This window comes from Zeugodacus cucurbitae, chromosome 6, assembly GCF_028554725.1.
Source record: "Zeugodacus cucurbitae isolate PBARC_wt_2022May chromosome 6, idZeuCucr1.2, whole genome shotgun sequence".
Classification (NCBI taxonomy): domain Eukaryota; kingdom Metazoa; phylum Arthropoda; class Insecta; order Diptera; family Tephritidae; genus Zeugodacus; species Zeugodacus cucurbitae.
Window position 1 is genome coordinate 44336923 of NC_071671.1, and position 24126 is coordinate 44361048.

At 31.2% G+C, this 24126-nt stretch overlaps 1 protein-coding gene across 15 annotated transcripts in view; it reads right to left on the minus strand.

Annotated features, from left to right (window-relative positions):
• The window catches only part of LOC105209807 (transient receptor potential cation channel trpm), a 217511-nt gene that overhangs the window by 17088 nt on the left and 176297 nt on the right, over nt 1–24126 (minus strand). For 10 of the 15 annotated variants that reach the window (XM_054233947.1, XM_054233946.1, XM_054233945.1 and 7 more), the window contains 6 exons: nt 23748–23819; nt 17301–17357; nt 11126–11272; nt 9556–9713; nt 8922–9112; nt 7004–7149 (listed from right to left, as the gene is read on the minus strand). In XM_054233947.1, the coding sequence (XP_054089922.1) occupies nt 7004–7149; nt 8922–9112; nt 9556–9713; nt 11126–11272; nt 17301–17357; nt 23748–23819 (771 nt within the window). Of the gene's footprint in view, nt 1–4070; nt 4326–7003; nt 7150–8921; nt 9113–9555; nt 9714–11125; nt 11273–17300; nt 17358–23747; nt 23820–24126 lie in introns of all 15 variants that reach the window. The other 5 variants (XM_054233950.1, XM_054233939.1, XM_054233951.1 and 2 more) reach the window with 4 other exon arrangements.

Here is a 24126-nt window from a genome sequence, read left to right on the forward strand (position 1 = left end):
CTAAAACTATGGTGAACATAAATTCAAAGGGTATTAAAATATAAATTTTCTCTCCGGATTCTAAAAATTTGATAACTCATTCTTCTGATTCTCTAATTGGTGTCTTATCATTATCATCATCATTCATCATTTGGTGTCTTATCATTATCAATCGTTTCTTTTTCTCAAAGTAAATCTTGGATATTATATCCGCCAGATTGTCTCTTAAAATAAAGTAGATGCGGTGATCACAACTAGATAACATATAGAATACAAGTATATTATATATCTCGAATAATCGAAGCAAAAACGGATTGCATCTGCAATTCTCTTTTGGGGAATACACAAATTTATCGATATAGTATGGTTATTTTGTAAATTGTATCAATGCTCAAGCTGAACACAATATAATAAACCCATACTAACATCGTCTGAAGACCAAGCGACGAAACATATTGCTATCGAATGGTTGAATCCTGACAAATTTCAAAATTATATCCAATCTTTATATATCCTTTTCAGATCTTTGTTTGATCTGGTGGTTTATTGTTAGGCACCTATGGGTATGTACAAGCTTTCCGGAAAAGGTTTAAAAACTTTTTAGAAACATGAGTTCTGAGTTGAAAATCGGGACATTAATTATATATTAGAGCAAAATGGAAACAAAACTTTCTATTTTCAGAGGTTTCCCTATTAAGTGGTTCTGACATACCAAGCAACAGCAGTTGAGCTATCCTTGAAGTTTCTTTATTGAAAACACACATTTGTTGAGCACATCAAGATTATACATAGTCTTAGTTAAGGTTTTTTCTAATGATCAATGGAATATAGATAGATTCAACATCGTAAAACAGGATCCTAAAGCGATATTGTAGGTTGTCTTTTCAAATAAAATGTTTTCCTTTCTAGTTGTTTTCGCTTCTGTCATCTCAGTGAGTTGTCAACAGTCATATTATGATGTCAAGTATTAAATGAAGTTTCTTAAATTCTGTAAAGCCTAAAAATGTTTCTCGTGCACATAAATGTTTTTACCTACATATACAGCAAAATATATTTGATATATATTTATACAATGTAGTACATAAGCACCTTCACGTATTGCCATCATAAAGACAAAGTACTCAACAACTGCATTAACATAATTCATGCAAAAATCACAAACCAACTCCCACTCGCCCACAAATGAAAACATTCAACAGAAGGAGCTGAAAGCAAAATAAAGACAAGAAGACGGAAAATCAAACAAGTTGTAACGCCGACAGTAAAAGCGTCAAAGAACATTTAACTAGGAATATTTATGAACTTTTGCTTACAAAAAAGCGTTGACGCAGTAAAATGGAACTAAAAAAAGCGACAAAATGAAAAATGACAATGCTGAAATACATACGAAAATAGCATAGAAAGAAAACTCAGGAAAATGTGCACATAAAGGAAAACGTAGGGAAGAAAACTGATTTAGGAAGGAGGGTGACAAAAAGTTATGACTCTAAAATGTAAATTTTATTAAAACAAAGGCAACAAGTGCAGGAAGCGTTGTAAAACAGAGACTGTAAAATAGAGATACCGAAGCGTTAAGTTGTAGAAAGATGGGATAAATATGCAGATACTCCATTAAATGGTGAAAGCTGTGGTCGAAAGCTTAGGCGAAAAGTGCACGAAAGCACTACAACAAAAGCAAAATGCAAAACAATTTCTAAATAAATCAACGCAATTGGGCATTACTATTTTTTGTGGGCGGTGAGAAAATGGTTGTGTAAGTTATATGTGGCTGTTTGTACTTCTAGAAATAGATATAAAATAGTTGGTAGAGTAAGCGAGCGTGTAAGCAAGTGGTAAATGATAGTTGAAAAGACACATTAAATTATATATACTATTTACAGATACATAGAAATTCATAATAGAGTACACACATACATATATATGAATGAGTTTTCAACTAGTTAGTAGAGGATTTCAAGATTTCGTAGAATATTATTATATTATTCACATAGTTGGCTAGGCGATTGCATGCAAAAGCTTTATATTCATGTATCATTTACTGTTTTCATCATATTCTAATGAAATTATAATTATCTAATACGGCTTCACCTTGCAGAGACATGTACAGGGTGCGCCATCTTTTGTGTCGATTCGCAAACATTACTCAACTCAACATCGACATTGATCAATGTTTAATTATTGTGACAGGTATCATGTCAACATATACCGCGAGTAAAACTATTCTATCTTATTGAATCCGCACTCTGTGCCGACATTTTCTAAAAACTAAATGTTTCAAAGTATCCACAAAAATCGAAACGGTTTTAAAACTACTATGGAAGACAAACTACTTTCTTTATCAAAAACATCAAAATAACAGGGTTGCTTCTTCCTTGTCATCTCAATAATTTACTGTAGAGAAACGTATTTAAGTATTTAACATCTGAGGAAGATATTAGACCTGAGGATAACTAATATCTTCGATACATTTTGGAGTATCATATCAAAGACAGTTTCTTGGGTTTTCTATTTTGTATGAATTATGTAATAGAATCGGTAATTTGGAACATTTTCTTAAGTAGCCTAAATTTTGGGTTCATCTCTTCCATTTCTACCCATTCAACATTTAATTTTGACTCAAATTGAGGCGTTGTTCATCCAAAGTAATATATTTACTCTTTGTATGAGTTAGAGATAGGTTATAGATATCCGGGCAGAGATGTAAAAGCGTTATTTCTATTTCATGAAGGGATTCCAAACTCATCATAAAAGCGTAATCTGCATAGGGCCGTTTCAACCTTATATAGATTGTTGTATAGTAGACAGATCTTACCTCACGGCGGATCATATCAATGGCGTGTGGAATGGACACAATACCCAACTTGTTAGGATTTGAGGAGTAATCAGATGCAGGAGCATTTACTTTTGGACTCTTTTTCAAGCTAGCTAGAGTCTGCTAGGAGCTAACAGCCTGAAATCACCATAAACGCGCACTAGCGCTAGAATTTAGCTATATTATTAATTGTCCCTTAATTTTTATTATACATATACCCAATAGGATAAAGTAGTGTTTGAGTCCATTTGGCAAAAAATATTGAAACTGGGGAATTGTACTACTATACTCGCATCAATAAATCTCTCCTTTCGTTATTTATATACATTAAAAGGCAACGTGGTCGGATTGATTCTTCTCAGTCGCTTAGAGTACGAGAAGAGAACTCATTTCAAAGCGACCTATTTTTCGTTTTGTCTTCAATATTTCTTTGTTTATTGGATCTGCTCGCTTAAAGCCTAATATTTATTATATTAAAATCTTCATCTTAAACCTATTGAAAACTAGACCAGCTAAAGAATGTCGTTGTCTTGGTATAGTGTTGTTCTCTAGTGGGCTGGTAGATCTCTGTTTTCAACGAAGTGCGACAGGAATATACCAAAGCATTGGCCAATTGGTTTGGGTGTTCACGGAGTTTAGATTTACATTTATTTCTGCTGCCCTCTGTCTCCTTCTTTACCATAGGGATATCAAGAGCTGTGTGAATATTATAATCGATCTTAATGGAATTCCATTCTAGAACAAATATTACTTTTACTAGCATACTTTTAGGCGGATTAACCTAACTGATTACTTTTATTTGCCTTTTCTAGAAATTTTATTTTTTGGCCTCAACTAATTAGAATTTCTTTATAGAGAACAAAATAAACTCGACGTAAAATTCGTAATAATCAAAATGAAATTAATAAAAACTTGAGAAATTTGTTAAGAGAGCTATTTGGTTTTATTAAGATCTTTAACTCTATAAGTATCAGGCGCTCTATATACACATCTACATACATACATACATATGTAAATACCGTTAAGCACAACAAAAAATTCCACGCAAGGCATAAATAATCGAAAAAAGGGGACAGCGAAAGAAAACAAAGGAGAGAACCGCTAATTGACATACACATGGAAAAAAAACAGACATTGGCGTTCCGCTAAAAGACAATAGACGATCATTACATTATTATGACACAACTAAGTATGAATATAATTATTTAATGGTTTTTCTTTTTTCATCTTGCATATAATCAGCGATCTGGGTGGAATCTATGGTTAATTATCTGTGTACATTTGTCAAATTGCCGCTCAGCGTGTTCAAAATGTCGGATTTAGACAAATTTGGCGTTGCTTGTGGTATTGCCGACGATGTTGTTGTTGATGTTGTTGTAGTTGTAGATGTGGTTGTGCTTGTAGTTGTTGTAGTAGCCGATGAAGAACGATGCAAGCCGCCCTGTCCATAACCGGGTATGCGAGCATTATGCGAACGACTATTATGACCCAGGGCGCCGAGAAAGCCGGGCGCTATAATCGAACCGGCGATCAACTGGCGTGCGAGAGTAAGTGCATGAGAGAAGTGCGTGTGTGTGTATATATGTGAGGGGTGCCAAAATGAGGCGTTTAAAAGTTTCAAAATAAAAATGAAAATGTAAATGGGTGCAGATTTTTTTTACATGAGTGTGAAAGAGTAAGTGCGTGTAGTTAACATCGTTTTTGTATCATTTTTGTTTTTTTCAATTTCAATTGTTGTTGGCAATATTGACAAAAGACAAGAAGAATTAGAAGCAGAAACGATTGAAAGAGAGAAATACAAGATCAATATGCGCTGCTCGCTTTCTTCAACTGTTAAATATAATGTACTATGTATATAAGTATATTATGTGACATATACGTATGTATGTACATGGTTGCATATTAGTTTGGCAAATTACTAGCATTATTTTCAAAAATATATATGTACTTATGTATGTACTCCATTATTTATAACTATATATAACGCTTTGCTTAAATATATTTTATATAAACTTTTCTACAAACACTGTTAATAAAAAAATTGCTATTACAAATATGAAAAAATATTACAAAACACAATTCACAGTTAGAGAAGTTCTTGTATCATGTGTAAATAGTTTAGTTTAATTTCCACCGTTGACTCAGATTCACACATACATATTACATTCATAGCTTTAACTTGATTCTGAACTTATCTTATAAATTTATAGGGAGGTCTAAATAAGTATCCGCATTTTCTAATGCTAGTGAACCTTTATGCGAAGGTCTGTTGCAATTTATTATAAGATGGTCTCTCAATAACTCTCCTTTTCTCAGAAAGAATCGAGAACTGATGGAGCGCAGAAAATATCGTTTCTATATACATATGTATGTGCCGCGTTGGAATCATAGAGGTATTCTCTGAGCTACCTAGCTACCATAATATTCGAATTGGAAGAAATAGGCAACGAAAAGGGCCACATAAAAGTAAGAATAATGACGAAAGATAGCTAAACCCAACAGCAGACTATAGTGTTGCCAAGCACCAATTTCGAAATAAAAAAAATTGCTAAATTTGGAATCAAAACAATGCAAAACTATAATACTCTCTTAGTAACATTGTTGCGAGAGTATAAAAATATAGTGTCGGAGGCGAAAGCAATACATTGTCTTATAAAACGTTGTCCGCTCTAGCATTTCATCATGCATTTTTAATTAGCATCAATAATCACGAGATCATTTCATGAGCCCAGCATCTTATGCCTGATTTGGGATTCAAAGTAAAAAATCAAGAACGTAAAAACGTAGATTGTTTATAATCAGGGCCTGAAAGTGATCAGTGAAAAGTGATTCAAGAATGTTCTAACCCAATTCAGGTTGTTACATGATTGTTATTGTTACCGAGATTCATTATATAATAGTAAAAATTTAAATAATTAAAATTTACTTTAAATAAATTTGTCCAAAAACTGAAGTCCGCTTCAATCTTCATGTTTTACGAGCAGAGAAATCATCATCTTATACAACCTAGAATATTAATCTAAATATTCATTAATGATTTAGGAGCACAGAATGATCGTTGGAGAGCCTCTAACGATCCCGATCGAAACCACATGCTAAAAAGGTAACCTTCTCAAATATTTACTAATCGATTTCAAATTTGGATTTTTTTCTTGAAATTCGCTGATATTCGACGCTTTATTAAAATGAACTTTAACCATAAAATATACTTTGATTCATGCCTTCATAAACTGAGCTCTATAACTGAGCTATATAAAACCGAGTATCCAAAGGCTGAGCTAAGTTTATTGCTAATCGCATTGAAATTTAATATAAATATTTGTAGCTCAGCTCAGCTCCAGCTAAAAGCGTATTTGGCCCAAGTCATTAAAATTGTACAATAAAGAATTATGTGATTTTTGGGTATTAAAACTTTTGCCACTATTTACGAGCACTCTGGATAGCTATGGGGATAATGTAGCTCTTTTATGGCAACAATAAATAGTTGGAATTTTAAAAGATATTTTGAAAGAAATATTTTGAAAAGCAAATGAGAATTAATTGAATTGATTACGATTTAAACCAGGTATGGAAATACTACGAAGGAAACAAGATATAAATCATATTAATGTTCGATAGAACAGGCTCAGGTGCTTTCACTTATAATCTCACATTGAGTTGAGAAGGATCCACCAGTATATTGTATTACAAAAGCTAGGTTTTACACTTGGAAGGAAACAAATTTGTATATATCATTAGTGATATTTTAAATCTAGTCTTTATTAATTTCGGAACTCTGATTCTCTCTTTCATTTTATCTTAAATTCCTTGAGCAACTGGTATGTCCCTTAACTGTACATATTCACATACCCCCTGCGAAAACCTCTACTCAAGTATGTATTTCAACACTAAAAAAAGGACACACTCACACTTTGTAGCAAAAATTCACCGTTATTTGTATGCATGTCTGTGTGTGTGGGTTGATAACGTTCCACACATTTTCGCCATTTTGCTATGTATGTAACGGGAAAGTTGAAAATTGTATGTGTGAAAAATAAACAGAAATTCTCACAAAAACCAACCGACAAAGCAACGAACAAATGAAACATAACAACAAAGTAACCGAAAACTATGTAGAGCACTAAGTAAATGGGAGGAAAAACGAACCGAAAAAATAAACGAACGAACGAACGGATACTGTATGTTTTATGAGTTTCTGTGGCAGCTACTTACCTCTTTAATTAAACCCCATGTTGGCTCATTGCCCGGATGCCGTATGGCCTGACGACTGACGCCGAAACTCATTAGCACCACAGCTAAGAGCACCACAAAATAAATCATGTTCTTAACCATTTTACCCATCATAGTGACCAGTGGACCTGAAAGTAGAATGAAAATGTAAGTAAAATGGTGAAAGTGGCGAAACAAAGATATTTTTATGATTCTTCTGACGAAAATTTGTACAATAACTATGTGAAGTTATATTAAGTAGATGGTAGGTTACCGACTTAAGTACCGTTATAAGGCTTAAGCCAAATGAATCAATGGTAATTCTTCGACTTAGACTGCCATCGATAATATTTTCTGCAACAAGAACAGCAGCTTGATCAACATTTTAAGGCCGTTTCATGTAGCAGTGAAAATTCTTTTGTGATTACATATTAATATAATACTGATCTGTTTGAGGCCAGTCCTGGTCAGGTTTCTATATCTAGCTTTAAATAAGTCGAAGCTTTTAATCTAATCACAAATGATTTTAGTTAAGTACTCCTGAAAATGTAAGACCATGAAGTGATACTCACAGAAAAACCGACTACTGATTATGGCTGACTATCGCTTACCCAAATTCTTGACCAATAGAATCGTAGAAGAAAATAGAGTAACATTTTAATACTAAAATCTTACTGGTTAGCTCTGTGAAGATTTGATCGAACTCTAGGGCAAATTGATTAATGACATGTTTCAGCCATATTTTCCTTTTTCCCAACTTTTTCAGAAGTATATGAGGGTTTGAACATATTTCGAATTCGCTGAAGCTTTTTTTAAATTTATTTTCGTGCTCAAAAAATTTAATATAATACATATAAAAAGAGAAAGTTGCATTTTGGCTCTTAAATACTATTAATGATAATTACATGGAAGTATTTTTATATGTAGCGCATAAATCATTACTCATTCATTGAAACATTTGATTTTAAAGAGTACTTTAAGCTTCATAGAAAATAATAATATTCATAAAAAAATTCATGCAGTAGCTTAACCGTTATACGCCACTTCACCGGTGACGTCATTTGCATAGTGACGAAAATAATGAGCTCGAAGCTTTAAAAAGGGTAGCAACGCGTGAATATTAATAAACCCAAAAATATAAATGAATTTAATTAGACGCAGTAAGTACGGGTCTAAATACGAAGTAAGACTCATAATGCAGTAACCTGAATTTAATGACGACATATTACCGTTATATTTCTTCAGTAATTAAAACCACTTTATTTTTAAATCGCTATCACTGCTGGTGTAATCAAACCGTAAGCATACATTACATCAAAATCGATTGAATTTTTCAGAAAGCGATTAAAGTACACATGTCCGTATAAAAATTAGGGTGGTATTAAATTTGTATTACCGTTTTAATTTTTAAATTATCATTTTTTTTTTTAAATATCAATAGTTAATATAATTTTGCATAAAATAAAAAGAGAAATAATAGAAGCTCATCGTACTTCTTCTTGGACCAAGAATGAAGAATTTAGGGTCTAATACCAGTCATAAAACCAAATGCTTGACTTGCTTAGTTAAAACTTGTCGATGAATTAAATTTTTTAAGGACAAATAATCGAAAAGTATCGATGCATGAGCGAGGTTTAAAGTCAAAATCTTGATTTAGGTTAGGTTGGACAATGAAAAAAAGACTTTGTTGAGTATCTTTTTGTCAAATACCCATGTGTAGATTCTCAAATGTTTTTGCAACAGTTCTATGTATCTTAAAAACAAAAACACTTACAAAAACTGCACCACCCTAATAGTCATTAAAAAGAAATGCTTTTACTAAATACCATAATACCATCTACGATTACATAAACATAAGTACATATATATATGTGTATGGTTGTGTATTTCACTGATGAAATAAATATTTGCTCTCACTTACCCAAATACTTATTGACACCCAAAATATTGAGTATTCGCAAATACCAATAAATACTATCCACACAGTAAATCACGCGTCCGATATCCATTGTGTTGGGTCGAAAGCGTAGCGATAAACCGATCAGGAACAAGATAATAGCGGCTGCATCGCAAGGATTCCACATATTCCAGGCCCAGACCGCAAATTTATGGCTGTTGTGGGTGTAAACGAAAAAAAAGAAAGAAAGCAAAAGAGAGAAATTTGTGAAAAGAAGAATGAAAGCAAACAGCAGGCTTTGAGCAAACGGCGTTTAAATATATGTTTTCAAGCACTTTAACAAAAACAAAAAGAAATGCGGATTGCACAAGTAATATGAGAAGAATTTAATTCAGCGTGAAAAATCAACTTAACAGCAATTGCATGTGAAAACGTGAACGAAAATGGTCAAGCATAAAACGCAAAGTAGCACTTAACAGTTACTTTTAAAGGCAAACCGCATGCGATTAAATACACATTAACACTTTGGCTTATGTGAACATATGCGCTCACACAGCTACTTAACGGTTAAAGCAGATTAAAAAAAAAAATAAATAAATAAAAGAAGTTGAAAATAAAATCTAATAAGCGCTTTTGTCCATTTAAACGTTTTACTTACGTTATGGCCACCGGTTCTGAGGAGATAATTTCCCGTATTTTCTCAAAACCCAATGTGGCTATGTACGCGATTGAGTAGACTTCCTGCCAACGCGGCGTCGGACCCATCTTCACCAGCACGGTGTAGGTGAACATGAATAGAAAAAACATGTAGGCAATCTGCGGCGAGAAGAAATCGTAAATACATACAAACTATTAGAACGGGAGATTTAAGTTGAGATAAGAAAGCGGAAATTAGAAATCAGTAGGGTTTTTAACTACAAAAATCTTACTCTGAATAACGAAAGCAACAACTGAGACTGATATTAAATTAAAAAAAAATTCTACTAAACTTCGTTTTCGATTACACTCACTGACAATGTACGATCCCTTAGAAAGGCTCATAGGAATGCAAGAATTATTCTTTCTCCTTCTATTCCTTTCAATTAGCTTTTCAATGGTACATATATCTTATAATGCTTTGAAATCAAATAGCTAAAGTACTATTATCGCTGTCAGCTATGTGGGTCTTTAGAGACAAAATAAGGTTTTTTTAAATGTCTTCTAAAAATATATCACTTATATAAAGGTTATTTCCTAGTAGTTTTATTATACCAATTACAACCACGAAATAGTGACAATCGGAAGTTTTGAGAATTGAAAGTTCATCGTAGGAATCAATTGTACTTCTTTTTCTCTACTCAAAAATATGGTAATTTTCCCTCCTTGAATTTCGAATAATATAATATTATTAAGACAGTGAACCTGAGCTAAGTATTTTGGAAGCTGCCAATTTTAGACCCCCGGGTGTAATATATTAGACGAATTTTTTCCACGTAATATTTATCAGTAATTGGGAAACAGATACTCTTTTTGTCAGTTAAGAATAAAGAATAATAGCATCTAAGCTAGAAACCTAGAAGCCAAGAGCTAAGATCTAAGCCTAACTACATATTCTTAGTAGTTAAATGGAGCTAATATCCTTCTGGGAAATACACATTCTTGAATAGTGATCTTTAAGAAATAGGAGATTTATAACAGCACCGTGGGATTTTCTAGCTTTTGCATAAAGGATATGTGTTAAAATTTAGGGAATTTTCATTTGTTTAAAAAATTTGTTTGCCGTTAAAATAGTCCCCTTTCGATAGTGCGTATTAGCACTTCTTCCAAGTCTTCATCGTGGCATTCACCAAAGTTGATTTTTGCGATAGCTTTTGAGTCTTTTAGCGATTTTCTGTATGCTTGTGAAACGACGGACCTCTTTATGTTTTAAAATTGAGGTTGGGGCATCGTTACAGTATAGTTTTCGGCTAAGAATTCACGAACAAGCAATAAAGTGAGAGCTTTAAACAAACAAAAATCTCGAAGCTAATTGGTGGTTGGAAGGAAATTGGAAATTGAAATAGAACTGACGATGTGATTTTCAGAAGACAAATACTAAATTGGCCGAATTGGATTTGGTAAATTCATTATCTTTACTGTGTGACCGCAATATATAAATTATTTTATACTGAAATATAGGAATCTCTTAAACACTAGTTTTCTGTAAAAAGTTAAATATAATTGAAGTCAATCTTTATCTTTTTACTTACCGAATCTGCCCAGAACTTTGTTATTGGCGCTGTATAAAATTCATAAAATTTCTTCTTCAAACGCAGCGGCTGATGCTGCTTCAGCTCGTAATCGCCCAAATTAAAAATATCACGGAACTGTGATGGATCGGAATCGGTGAGTGAAACCTTTGCGTCGGCGGAATAACGAACGAAAGACGAGAACAAAACAAACGATTAGTTCCAACACAAATACATTGATGAAGTAAATATGTTGAAATGTATGTATGTATTTCATAAGCAATGCAAATACTAAACTAGTTTAATTACAAAGTGATATTTTTTTTCTGTTCTGAGGTGAACATGAATTATTTACAAACAGATTACGATTTAATTTTTGGATTTGTGCAAAAACATTCCATTTGGCAGTAATTGCTGCAATTATTATTTATTTATTTATATTTTATAATTATCATTTAAGGTAAACAGCAATTAAAATAGAAAGCAAAAACAATTTACTCAACGGCAAAACTGTGATTGAGGTGACTTTGACAAGCGAAATGCAGAGCTGAAAGTTGTTGGTGCAAAGCTTTTGTGGGGAATATGTGTGTGGCAACATACGAACACTACATAGCATTAGGTAGTAAATAAGATTGTATATGTATATATAATAATAATAAATATAATATAAATATGTGTATATAGCAAGTGAAATGCGTGATTTTGCAAGCGTTAATATGTGCTAATAACAGTACGGGTGGTATATGTGCAGAATTATATGGGAATCATAAAATAAATAGCAAAGCACAGCACAGCATAGCATAGAATGGCATAAGCATTAGCCGAGTTTATTAGTGTAGCATTAGTGGTATTAGTAGTAGGTGTAGAGGAATTTCAAGGATTAACGGAATTAGCAGAAATACGCAAACACAAGCAAAATAAATGCATATGCACGCTTAGATTTGTATGCATAGCGAAAGTGATGAGATTTTTTTTTAAATTCTAAATGCAAATGCAATCATGAAAATTGGATTTTTCTCGGTTGTAAAATCATTGATTTCTATATACACGTTGTACGTGACTTGTATAAATTTAATTTAGTGAATCTTGTAAAGTATATGTAAGTATATAGTCACTCAAATATATAACAGTATAGAGCAGTGAACCTTATCATGTGTTTTTAGAATATAGACGTAACTACTTATAAGCACAGAGCAGCTTTACTGAATTTGGAGCGTAAATAAGCAAAAATGGCATAAGTCGACTTAAGCTAAGGTATGTACATAGGTATTTTCGGTTTTAGTAAAATACTAGAAAAAAATTTAATTTTTAATATAATGCTAATTGAAGTTTTTTAATCTACGGCACTCTTTCAAATAATATACACAGCCTTTTGTCAATTTATCAGAATAACACACTTTGCTGCAGAGAACATAATTCGACTTAAGCTATTTTAATATTTACCAAATTTCCAGCTGGGCAGTGGAACTGCATTAACTCGAACTTTTGAATTGGCTTCTATAAATTTCATACAAATGTCCTTCCACAAATCGAACTTTTCGATCAGGGGATAATACAAAATTTAAAATTTTACCATCAAAGAACAATAGAAAGGAGTCCCTATATTCGTATGGAGGCGAATAAAAAATATGATATTACACTTATAGATTTCATAAATCGTGTAACAAAAGCATGTCTATAACTCGAAGTCTCTCTAACTCAAAGTTTTTTTGTGGATTATGCTGATTCGAGTTAGAGAAGTTCCACTGTATTTAAATACAAAATATTAGTAAAAAAAGTTTAATAGTATATCATGTAATGTAGAAAATGAAAAAAAATATATATATAACAATTTGAAAAATTTGGTTGGCTCAAAGTACTGAGAAATTCCCGAGAAATGTAAACAAGAAGAAGAAAATATGTATTCTTAGTGTGCATAAAGATAACTTTTGTTTTTGAAAATTAAATAAATAACAAAAATAAAACAAGTAAATACTCGAATTTCTTTAAATTTTCGAAAAAGTACAAGGATTTGTTACTACTCAACATATATTGAGGCAAGAGCAAATGCAGGATGTGTCTAGGTAGAATAAATATGTATTTGATTAAATAACATTTTTGCGTAAAGAACTCAATGCCTTATACTGTTTAAGTAATCGTACTGATATATGTACATAAGAGTAGTAAAATATGCCGATCGTTTAGAGGAGGTACTCTCGTAATACTACATAAGATGGCCTAATGGGCAGGCTATATAAAGCAAAAAATATGCACCAAAATACAAAACTTATGAGTACCAATATTGGGATCTAAAAGTTCATTTTTAAAGATAAAGCTTTTTTGTTAATAAGATAGGAAAAAATCTAGAGAATATCTGGACAGAAAATCTTATTAATTATCTATAAAATAGTAATATGTTCTTTGGTAATTTTTTTGCTGGAAATTATTCTAAAAATGTAGTTTTACTGCCAACTTTAATTGTGTAAGTAAACACTGGAATATCAAAAGGGAGATTGTCATAACAGAGACGCCGATCTAAAACATAACAACTAACATATTCAATATTAGAAAATAGTAAAAAAATATTTCCGTTTGAGTCTAAGTAACCTAGGGCTTGACTTCAATTTACTTTGATAATCCGTATTTGAACACTAAAAATATGAACAGTCTACAAATATTTTATTAGAATATTTTAGCCATTTTAAGAATAGTAGGGAAAATTGCAATTTGGGTCTATTACAAACTTCCACACAAATAACCAACCCTTATGATATTTGCCAAACTTGTTACACTCATTTGGAAATAATTCCGAAATAAATATGACTCTAAACGGGTGAAAACATGTAGTTCAGGTAGCTTAGTTGTACTGATTTTGTATAAAAATGTGGTGCAATTCACCAAGAACTCTCGTGATAGGACAATGACTAGCAACATACAGTATAATGTGAAATATCTCTGTCGATGCTTTATCAGCTGGAAAGGCTAGAACTATATTAGTATTTACAAATACGGAAGAGCTTTCCAAAGTAAAATAATTTACAAATACAGTTTCACAAAAACGTTTAAATTTCCCTTTTAATGAGAGACCATTATAACGGCATATCATATCTACAATGTATACAATGTATCGGCTTAAGTCTAGAGATTTTCAAAAATTGTTAATAATACTTAATTAATCGTTCAAATTGAAGTAGTAATTAGAGCAACAGGGATGCTAATATACGAGTATAAACGCTCTTATTTTTGTCAATAATTGAATCGGTTACTTTTACCACATTACAGAAGAATGAGTGACTATTTTTTCTTTTAATTTTTGATAACAATTCAATCGGAATATTTTCTAAGAAATCCTAGATCAAAATGTTTAAGTACATCTTTCTGATATTTTATTAATTATTATTCTATCTTTTTGCAGCGGTGGAAGCCAAACAAACAATGCTCATCAAAATGGATGCAATCGTTCATGAAATCGTGTAATTAATACGACTTTATTTTATTTTTATAAATATAATATATATCGTTATATTGGTTTACATGACCTGCGACCTATTTTTTAAGCTATTTATTTTTTACCAACAGATATTTGTACGTGTAGAAAATGAATGGCACTTTCAAAAAAAATATGCTCAAATGTTTTTTATGTGAATATATGCCATGACTTTATAAGCCTTCAGTGAAAAAGAGCACTTCATATTTATATTTTTTCTTTCCAAATTTTTAAATAAAAAACCCAATTAAACCATCTCTCAAAAATAAATAAATATATAATATTTAATTAATCGAAAACTGCAAAAGGCCAGAAAAAGCTTTGAAAATATAAGCTTTATTTAGATTGTGTCACTTTTTTGTCAGTGGTTTAGATTTCATAAGCAATAGAATATTTGCGGTATTTAATTTTACAAAATAGTTTTTTTCTAACAAATGTATTTTGCTTAATGTTGCAGAGAATTCACTTTTTGTATAAAACGTCAATAATATATAAATATAATGAGCTTACTAATAAATACTGGAATAATATATACAGGGGTAAATGAATGAAAAAATCTGCAGGAAATCAGAGATCTCAAATTTCAATCAAAGCAGGAAAATAATATTAAAAGAAGAAGCTGAAAAGCTTTTAAAATATTTTAGACCAAGATTTTTTTCCTTAAAATACTCAAATAAATGCTTTTTAATCTTATCTCCAATATTTGTATTTTAGGTATATGTAAATGTGTAGCTTCTCAAAAATAAAACAGTAAACTATTTCAATACTACAAGTAAAAGAGTTCATGAGATGAGCTAATAGTATGTTTGTATGTGTGCATGTAATGCATCAAAGTCTCAACAAATGCAGCAAGCTTAAAGCTCTTCCATCTTGATAAAATTCAAAAGAAACTAATAACATTTCAAAACATTTGATCAGAAACTAACTTTAGAGGGTTCACCAAGAGCACCAGCTGTGAGATCGACCTGAAATTAATTTAAATAATTGTTTTGCTACTTTTCTAAAAATATTACTTGTGAGCTACATATTTAAGTTAGGAGTAACGTGTGTGGCAATGGGGAAAAAGTGGTGATTTCGAGTATTTTCAAAATGTAAATCGAGATAATTGTATAAGTTTAATTGAATACGTTGAAATAGGAATTGTGACCGCTCAATTGGAGATTTTGCTCCGGTAATTGGGTGAACTCTAAGATGTGTTTTTTTTCCAAAAATCCAACAAAATAACAGTACAAGTCGGTGTACTACTTACTATATGTAATTAATCAATCACTTATGTGAGGTTCAGATTTAAGTAAAGAATTTAGTGTGATGTGGAGTGCGTTGGAGTGTGAATTGGACTATCTTAAATGTTCTAAACATTTTGCTATTTATTTTCAATAAAATATGTATTATTTTGAATATTTCACATTCTTTGTGTAAATTAAATTGTGATTTTATGGTAATCTAAAATTTAATTAATTTATAGTGTTTGATGTTCTTAAACCCATATATATTATATAAGTAGTTGTGTGTAAATTAGTTTCAAAGAAAATATTTTTTTCAATATTTCAAGTCTGTTTAGTAAAGAACATTTTCCCAAATAATTTATATAAACAAAATTCACCAAAAATATTTATCTTAATTTCTAAGTGTATTAAGCATATATTGTTCTTCTAACGAATTGCTATCTAGAAATTGCTACTGAACTTCGACAGAGTTTCATTAAAACATACTCCCACAAGATATGACTTTACAATAATTGGTTAGCCATGAATTGTGATTGTGGTTAACCCAAACCAGATGTGTTACACATGAGAGCAACTCTGAAAGCCTCATTTGAAAGAGCTTGACTTAGTCCTAATATCTAATTAAATTTAATACAATTTCCACCGTTATAGATTCTTGTAAGCCATGGTATTACAGGGAAAAGAACAGCTTTTTTGTGTTTTAGGAGCTTGAGACGTTTTTTTAGAAAGAAAATTGTCTAATCACCTTTTCATTCGCGCTAAACATGATTCCAGAGAATCTAGAAGTTTGAGATGAGGAGGAAAACACTTGTGGATAAATCTGGTAATTTTTACACGTGTCCTTTAGGAAGGTAAGGACTAACTATAATTTTATACTAGTGTACGTTTTTTATAGAAATTATACCCATTTTACTAAACTAATACTAAACTTGTGTTTCCTACACCCTATGCAAAATCCATTTAAGAAAGACTTTGAGAAGGAAATGGCTTTCCATTATAAATAGAGAGACTTCTTCTGGAAATAGATAAATTCGGTTTTGGAGATTATAGCGAGAATTCTTAAAATTGGTAAAAATGTGAAGTAGAGAACTTATTTTTTTTAATATCTCTCTTAATTCTTAACGTTACTTAATGCACTTAAACGATTGTTTCTTGACTCTTCAGTAAATCTAAAGAGGAAATTATCATGAGATTAAACTTTTAAGTCATTTTGAGACTCCCATTATTTATTTAAATGTGTCGATATATAGGTGAGTGTTCGAAATATAGTGGACTACATATATTTAAAATATATTTATATCTGTATTTGTATGTATAATTTATAAAACTAGTAAAATAAAATATTTGTATGTTTCCCACGCCATTAAGAATTTGTTTATATAACTAAAATGCAATACCATTTGTATGTATTTTTATTACACTTTTACAACTAACGCATTAACTAGTATGTAGAATATGCAGATATGTAGTATATGTGGCGTTTCATTAAATACTTGTTACTCACTTTTCCATTTTCTTGTACTTTGGTATCACGTAGGGAGTATGTGTCCGCCAAAAGTGCCTGCAAAGGTTCAGTTTGGAATTCATGCGATGAATCATCAATCAATTTGCCATTACAAGAGACATTGTATTTGTATGTGTGTGTGTGTGTGTTGACAGACAGAGACAGAAACAGAGATAGAGAAGGTGTATAACACAATCGTATTGTAATTTCAATTTCAAAATTTTGCTGTTTGTAAAACAAAATGTTTGTATTTGCTTTTGGATAAGAAAATCTGGGTTGATATGGTAAGTTTTGCTTAAAAAATATGTTTATAAATAATTAAAATACTTTGTGTACATTAAAAAAGTATGTAAAAAAGTTATAAAATTGTATACCAATTAGATTTGAAATATGTTTTGTAAATATGTATGTTTGTTTGACATGATGCACATATATATTTACAGCAATCGGATTGTTTGTAGTTAATATAATATAAGTAAATATCTAAATTTGTTTATCATAAATAAATTTATTGAATAAATTATGTAAATTGTAATACTAATAACACCCATTGTTAGGTTTGTGGTACCTAAATATATAAAATATCCATATTTTCATAACATAACCTCACATTTTCTTTACCCAGCAACTTGGTTTCATTTGGTACAAATAAGGTATAAGCATATCAACTAAATTCGAATCTTGTCAAAATCTACGGTTTACCAAATCTACTGAACAACAACTTCTAGTTCAATACTAGCAATGAACCCGATCCAAGTACAGGAGCGAGATTACAGTTTACCTATTTCGAACGAAATTCAACCCATATATAACCAAAACATTATTATATCTCTATAAGAATTTGGATTCCTAATAGATATTATCTTGGCGACCAACCATAGGGTAGTGTTCTTTCAGAAACTTCAAAAGAATCATTCGCTCTTATATTCTCCTTTCCTATCCCCGACCTGTAGTCACTATTGTAGAGTCATCTATTGAAATATTATTATTATTTACGAAACGGACTTGATTTTACACGATATCTTTTATTTCGCCTTCACCTGAAATATTTGATTCCACTCAATCAGATAGATCCGATCAAATAAGTTGTATTTGAAAAAAAAAAACACAAATCCAGAAAAAACAACAGTTTGGTGTGGTTTGTGGTCCGGTGGAATCATCGGTCCATATTTCTTCAAAAATGATACCGGTGAGAATGTAACCGTCAATGTCGACCGTTATCGCACCATGATAACCGACTATTTGATGCCTTAAATTGAAGCTCCTGATCTCGGCGACAATTGGTTTCAACAAGACGGCGTACTTCCCACACATCGCATCAATCAATGGATTTGGAATGGATCAGATGATGATGGAAGATATAGTGGTTTTGGTTTTGGATTGGTTTTTGGATACATATTGTAAACTTTTCAATTAGAGTGTATATTTTGAAATTTGTCTATAGTATTGTTTATTTAGGATATCCAGTGTTTCACGATTAAGAAACTTGGACTAAGTTTTTATTTTATTAAGATCTACATATGCTATATAGGTTTTTCTTATAAATTCACAAAAAAAAATAATAAAATTTATATTTAGAACTTTTTCATAAGTGTAATTAATATTTTACTCTACTATCTATCTCTGAATTAACTATTTATTTATTATTATCATTCCTTTATTATTATTATTTTTATTCCTTTATTATCAGTGAAAACTGAAAATAAAATAATTTTTTGGTCTCCATAACAGTGTCATATATTTTGTAAATAATACCATTCGAGTTTAAAATAATCTAACAGTATAACACTCCCTATTGTTTTGTTTGTGTAATTGTATAATTCTTCTCTTTATTGTTGTCCTTTTGGCAAGTAAAACAATCAACTGCAAAATTACCACACAAAAAATAACAACAAAGGTCATAGATCATAATAGTGCAGTGTCAGTTTCTTTTGTCACATTGCGAAGGAGATAAAAAGCTTAAATTCAAACACACACTCACACTCACACGCCCACGTACACACATCCATCATATATGCAAATATGTATGCATTTGTGTACGAGTATGTATTGTTGAGCACTTACATGTGTCGAATGAGATGTTAAACTATTATACGACGGTGAAGTCTTTTCGATTGTTATAAGTTTGCACTAAAGTAAATTCATAATAAAAATGTAACAGTAAAAGACAAAGAGCGGGAGATACGAGTAAAGTATTAAAGATAAAGATAGAGTAGTCAAATTTATTTGTTTACATATTTATGGCGAGAAAAGAAGAGATACATAATACAACTCGTTAATATATAGTTAAGTTCAACTTAATTCCATATTATATCCTATTAATAATACGACACACACACACAACAGCGTAGACGAGCGCTTTTCATTACTTAAAGCTTAACTTGTCGCTTCAAAGGAAAAACACAACTAAAAGCGTGATATTTTATAAGCTGCGGTATTTAATCATACTTGGGAAAATATGCGATATATATTTAGTTATAACACCATCATACAAGCGCTTAAGTGGGTTTATTCAGGAAATCCTTAGAAAATATAGTTTATAAAAATATACACATAAAATATAAATAAATATTCAAAAATCTATAAGTAAATCATGCTCGATAGTTTGTTAATTCGATATTCAATGATTTTCGATATTTTCGGAAGTTATCGAAAGTACAAACCCATTATTACAACTTATCAAAATTGACGATTCGGAAATTCCGAGAAAGAACTACAAAAGTGACTGAAAGTTAAAAGACTTATCGATCGAGAGAATAACGAATTAAGAAACTAAGGAGCATTTTGAGAATATTTTCAATAATTTTTTGATTCTCTAACACCTCAGAAGCCTCGTTACATATCAAATTAATGATGGCAAACTATCGATAATAAAGGAAATTATTGCAAAGCTTACTACTGTCACCATTATAGGAATCAGCTATTTTTATGGAGCATGTTTAATATAAATTTACTTCAAAAGATACTGTATCCGTATATACTTAGCCACTCAAAATTTTTCTTCAAAGTTACGTCAAAATCACTACTTAAATAAGTAGAAGAAAGTACAGAATATAGAAACACACTTAAAATAAAACAAGTAAGAAAGGGCTAAGTTCGGGTGTAACCGAACATTTTATACTCTCGCAATTTATTTATTTAACTTTATTTATATTATATAATACACAATTTGACCTACATATTCGTTATATATAGTCCATAAAGTCCATTGAAAGTTGGAAACCATAATATTAGGTTAGAAGCACCGAGGCCCTCGTGTTCGATATATTGGGCCTTAAAAACCTATGGTCCGATTTCTGCGATTTTTAGAATGGGGCTGCCACACTATAAACATAGTATTCGTGCAAAGTTCTGCACCGATATCTTCACTAGTGCTTACTTTATATATTGTAAAGTAAACGATTCAGATCGTCTTCAAAGTTCTGGTATATAGGAAGTAGGCGTGGTTGTGAAGCGATTTGGTCTATTTTCACAACATATCATTGGGATGTAAGGAAACTATTACAAACCAAGTTTCATTGAAATCGGTCGAGTAGTTCCTGAGATATGGTTTTTGACCCATAAGTGGGCGACGCCACGCCCATTTTCCATTTTGTAAAAAAATCTGAGTGCAGCTTTCACCTGCAATTTCTTATGTGAAATTTAGTGTTTCTGACGTTTTTCCTTAGTGAGTTAACCCACTTTTAGTAATTTTCAACCTAACTTTTGTATGGGAGGTGGATGTGGTTATGATCCGATTTCTTTCATTTTTAGACAGTATTAGGAAGTGGCTAAAAAAAAGACTGCAGAAAGTTTTGTTTATATAGCTCTATTGGTTTGCGAGATATGTATAAAAAACCTATTTGTGGGCGGGGCCACGCCCACCTCCCCAAAAAAATTACATCCAAATATGCCCCTTCATAGTGCGATCCTTCATACCAAATTTTATTTCCATAGCTTTATTTATGGCTTAGTTATGGCACTTTATGTGTTTTAGGTTTTCGCCATTTTGTGGGCGTGGCAGTAGTCCGATTTTGCTCATTTTGCACTCGAAAGCAACCTTTCTATGGTGCCAAGAAATAAGTGTGCCAAGTTTCATCAAGATATCTTAATTTTTACTCAAGTTACAGCTTGCACAGACCGACGGACGGACAGACAGACATTCGGATTTGAACTCCACTCTTCACCCTGATCGCTTTGGTATATATAACCCTATATCTAACTCGTTTAGTTTTGGGTGTTACAAACAACCGTTATGTGAACAAAACTATAATACTCTCTTTAGCAACATATGTTGCGAGAGTATAAAAAAATAAATAAAACTCGCAAAAATATCTTACTAAATTCTAACAAAACAATACACTCTAGCACCAGCCTGCTCTATTACAAAAACAGACTATCGCCATCATGGATAGGATCTTAAGCACGTTTATGATTTATCGATGATATTGACTATCGATTTTTTGTCATCTCTAATTATGGTGGTTTGAGTAGATTTATAATCTCTTCGATCATTGAGTGGAATTATCACACCACAACATTGGTTAACTAATAATATCTGGAGATACCTAGATATTAACATGCATTGAATGTACGAAATATATTTCTTTGAAACAGCAATTTGGAAGGATTTTTTTAGATTTTTGTCGGATGAATTCTTTTTTGTAAAATTTTAAAACTTTTTAAACTCTTTCGGTGCAAGCTTTTTAAAAAGGCTAAATGAATTACTAAAGACTTCAGATAAGGCGTAATAGCCTTTTCGCATAGCCAAATTATTTAATCAATTAAAATTAAAGTTTCAACAGTTGATTGCTATTTGCTCAATAACCACAGCCATTATTTCCAGCAGCCACATCTACCGTCGAGTAGTATTAATGCTATTTTATGAAAAAAATACAGCCAATTCGCCGAGTTGCATTTCATTTCCAACTCGATTCAAATACGATCAAAAATTTATGTAGGATAATGAGATTTTTATTTTGTATGGCAAATCGATCTAAATCAGCGCTTTAATAGAGCAAAGACCGTTTAATTGATCAATTAGCTCCTGTGCGAAAAGCCTATAAGCAGCCTTGTTAGCTCTGTTATGGTAAAATTATAAACGAATTAAATTTACAAAGTGATCTTAGAATAATTAAAGTTATTGGAAATCTAGCCATTGATTTTTAAATACTTTATTTGTTTGGCAAACATATGCAAATCTGTCGAAGAAATATTTAATACAAATTTTCACTAATGTAACATACATAGCTTTAAATATACTAAAGAACTGGTTTAGTAAATCGTAAATAAATTAAACCATGAACGGCTTCGGATTATAACCTTGCCAATATGTAATTGAATGCTGTCAGGTTCAATTAAACAAAGCCAATTTCGAATTAAAATATTTGATCAATTCTAACCACAAGCTCAACCTACGTACTTTTTGACATTTTTCCACTTGAAAAGAATATTTTGGAAATTTTCTAACCTCAGATATTTAGCTTCAAACCATTTGTTTATTTTTACTATTTTTCACTTGAATCTTAAATAACTGTGCAATTCGAGTCCCATACAAATCCCATAAAATCAAAACTAAAATCCAATAACAAAATACGATTTCATTACGGTTTCATTTGGCAGTTACGCAAATATCACTTTAGTCTTGTTAGTTATTGTTATTGTTGTATTGGCGAAATGTAATGGGATTTAGAGTGACAGATAACACCTAAAGGGTAAAAATAACATGTCTCTTGTAACTTAAAAATAACATATAAATTAACATATGGATATATAGATAAAGGTAGCTAAATGACACTGGAAAGAAGACGTAGACAGGTCACACACAGAGTTACGAAACATGTATATATACATATAAATATATCAGATATTACAAACGAATACAATTGGATACGATATAGATAAGATTTTTATTTTATGTAAATTGATATGGCAGACGCAGGCTTAGAAGACTAGACAGAGCAAATCTACATATAAATATGTTCACATATACACATAGATAGTATATAGACAAAAAAGGATAACTGCAGGACGACTACTGAATCAATTACTGTAAAAAAAAGAATCAACACACACGCAGTTATACAGTTATAAAGTAAGAGAGGGAGTCATATGTAGTTACATAAAGTCATTAGTTGGATTTATAGTATATAAGATTAAGGTTTAGAAGTTGAAGAGCGAAAAATTAAAATAGTAACTAGAAGGTTTATTAATTTTAGACACATCTTCTAGCTATTTCTGCCCGAATTTAGTACTAACAAACGAGCTTATTAGTTGTTGGCAAACATATTTACAAACAGAGGAGAAAGAGATAGAGAGCGATTATTTTTGAGATAGGAACTCTTTAGACAAATAGATCTGGAATTTTAGTATTTCACACTACAACAAAACATCAAGAACGCGTTTTAATAATTATTTTTTGTACACAGTATTGAAAGGAAAACATTTTGTTTGACTGGTTTTTACTACCTTGTCTGGATTATTGTTACTGCTCATCCTACATTTGAACGAAATGGATCGTTTCGCTTTGGTTAGCGCGTTCTAAGAAATGTGATAGTGATAGTAGAAAATGTAGAGTTGGTAGTGGTAGCGGTAGTGATACATAGCAGCGGTATTTAATTAAATTTAATTTTTTTTATGTTTTTTTTTTGTAGTAGACGCAACGGTAGGAGCAATTTGAACAGCAACGCAGCAGCGGTACAAATACAATAAGTACAGTTGTACAGAATTTTGTAGAATATATTTTATAAAGTAAGTTAATCAAGGAAATAAGCAAAACAAATTTTTTTTAGTAAAAATATCAAAAAAAAAATATTTAAATAATTTTAAGTAATTAATATTTTTAAAA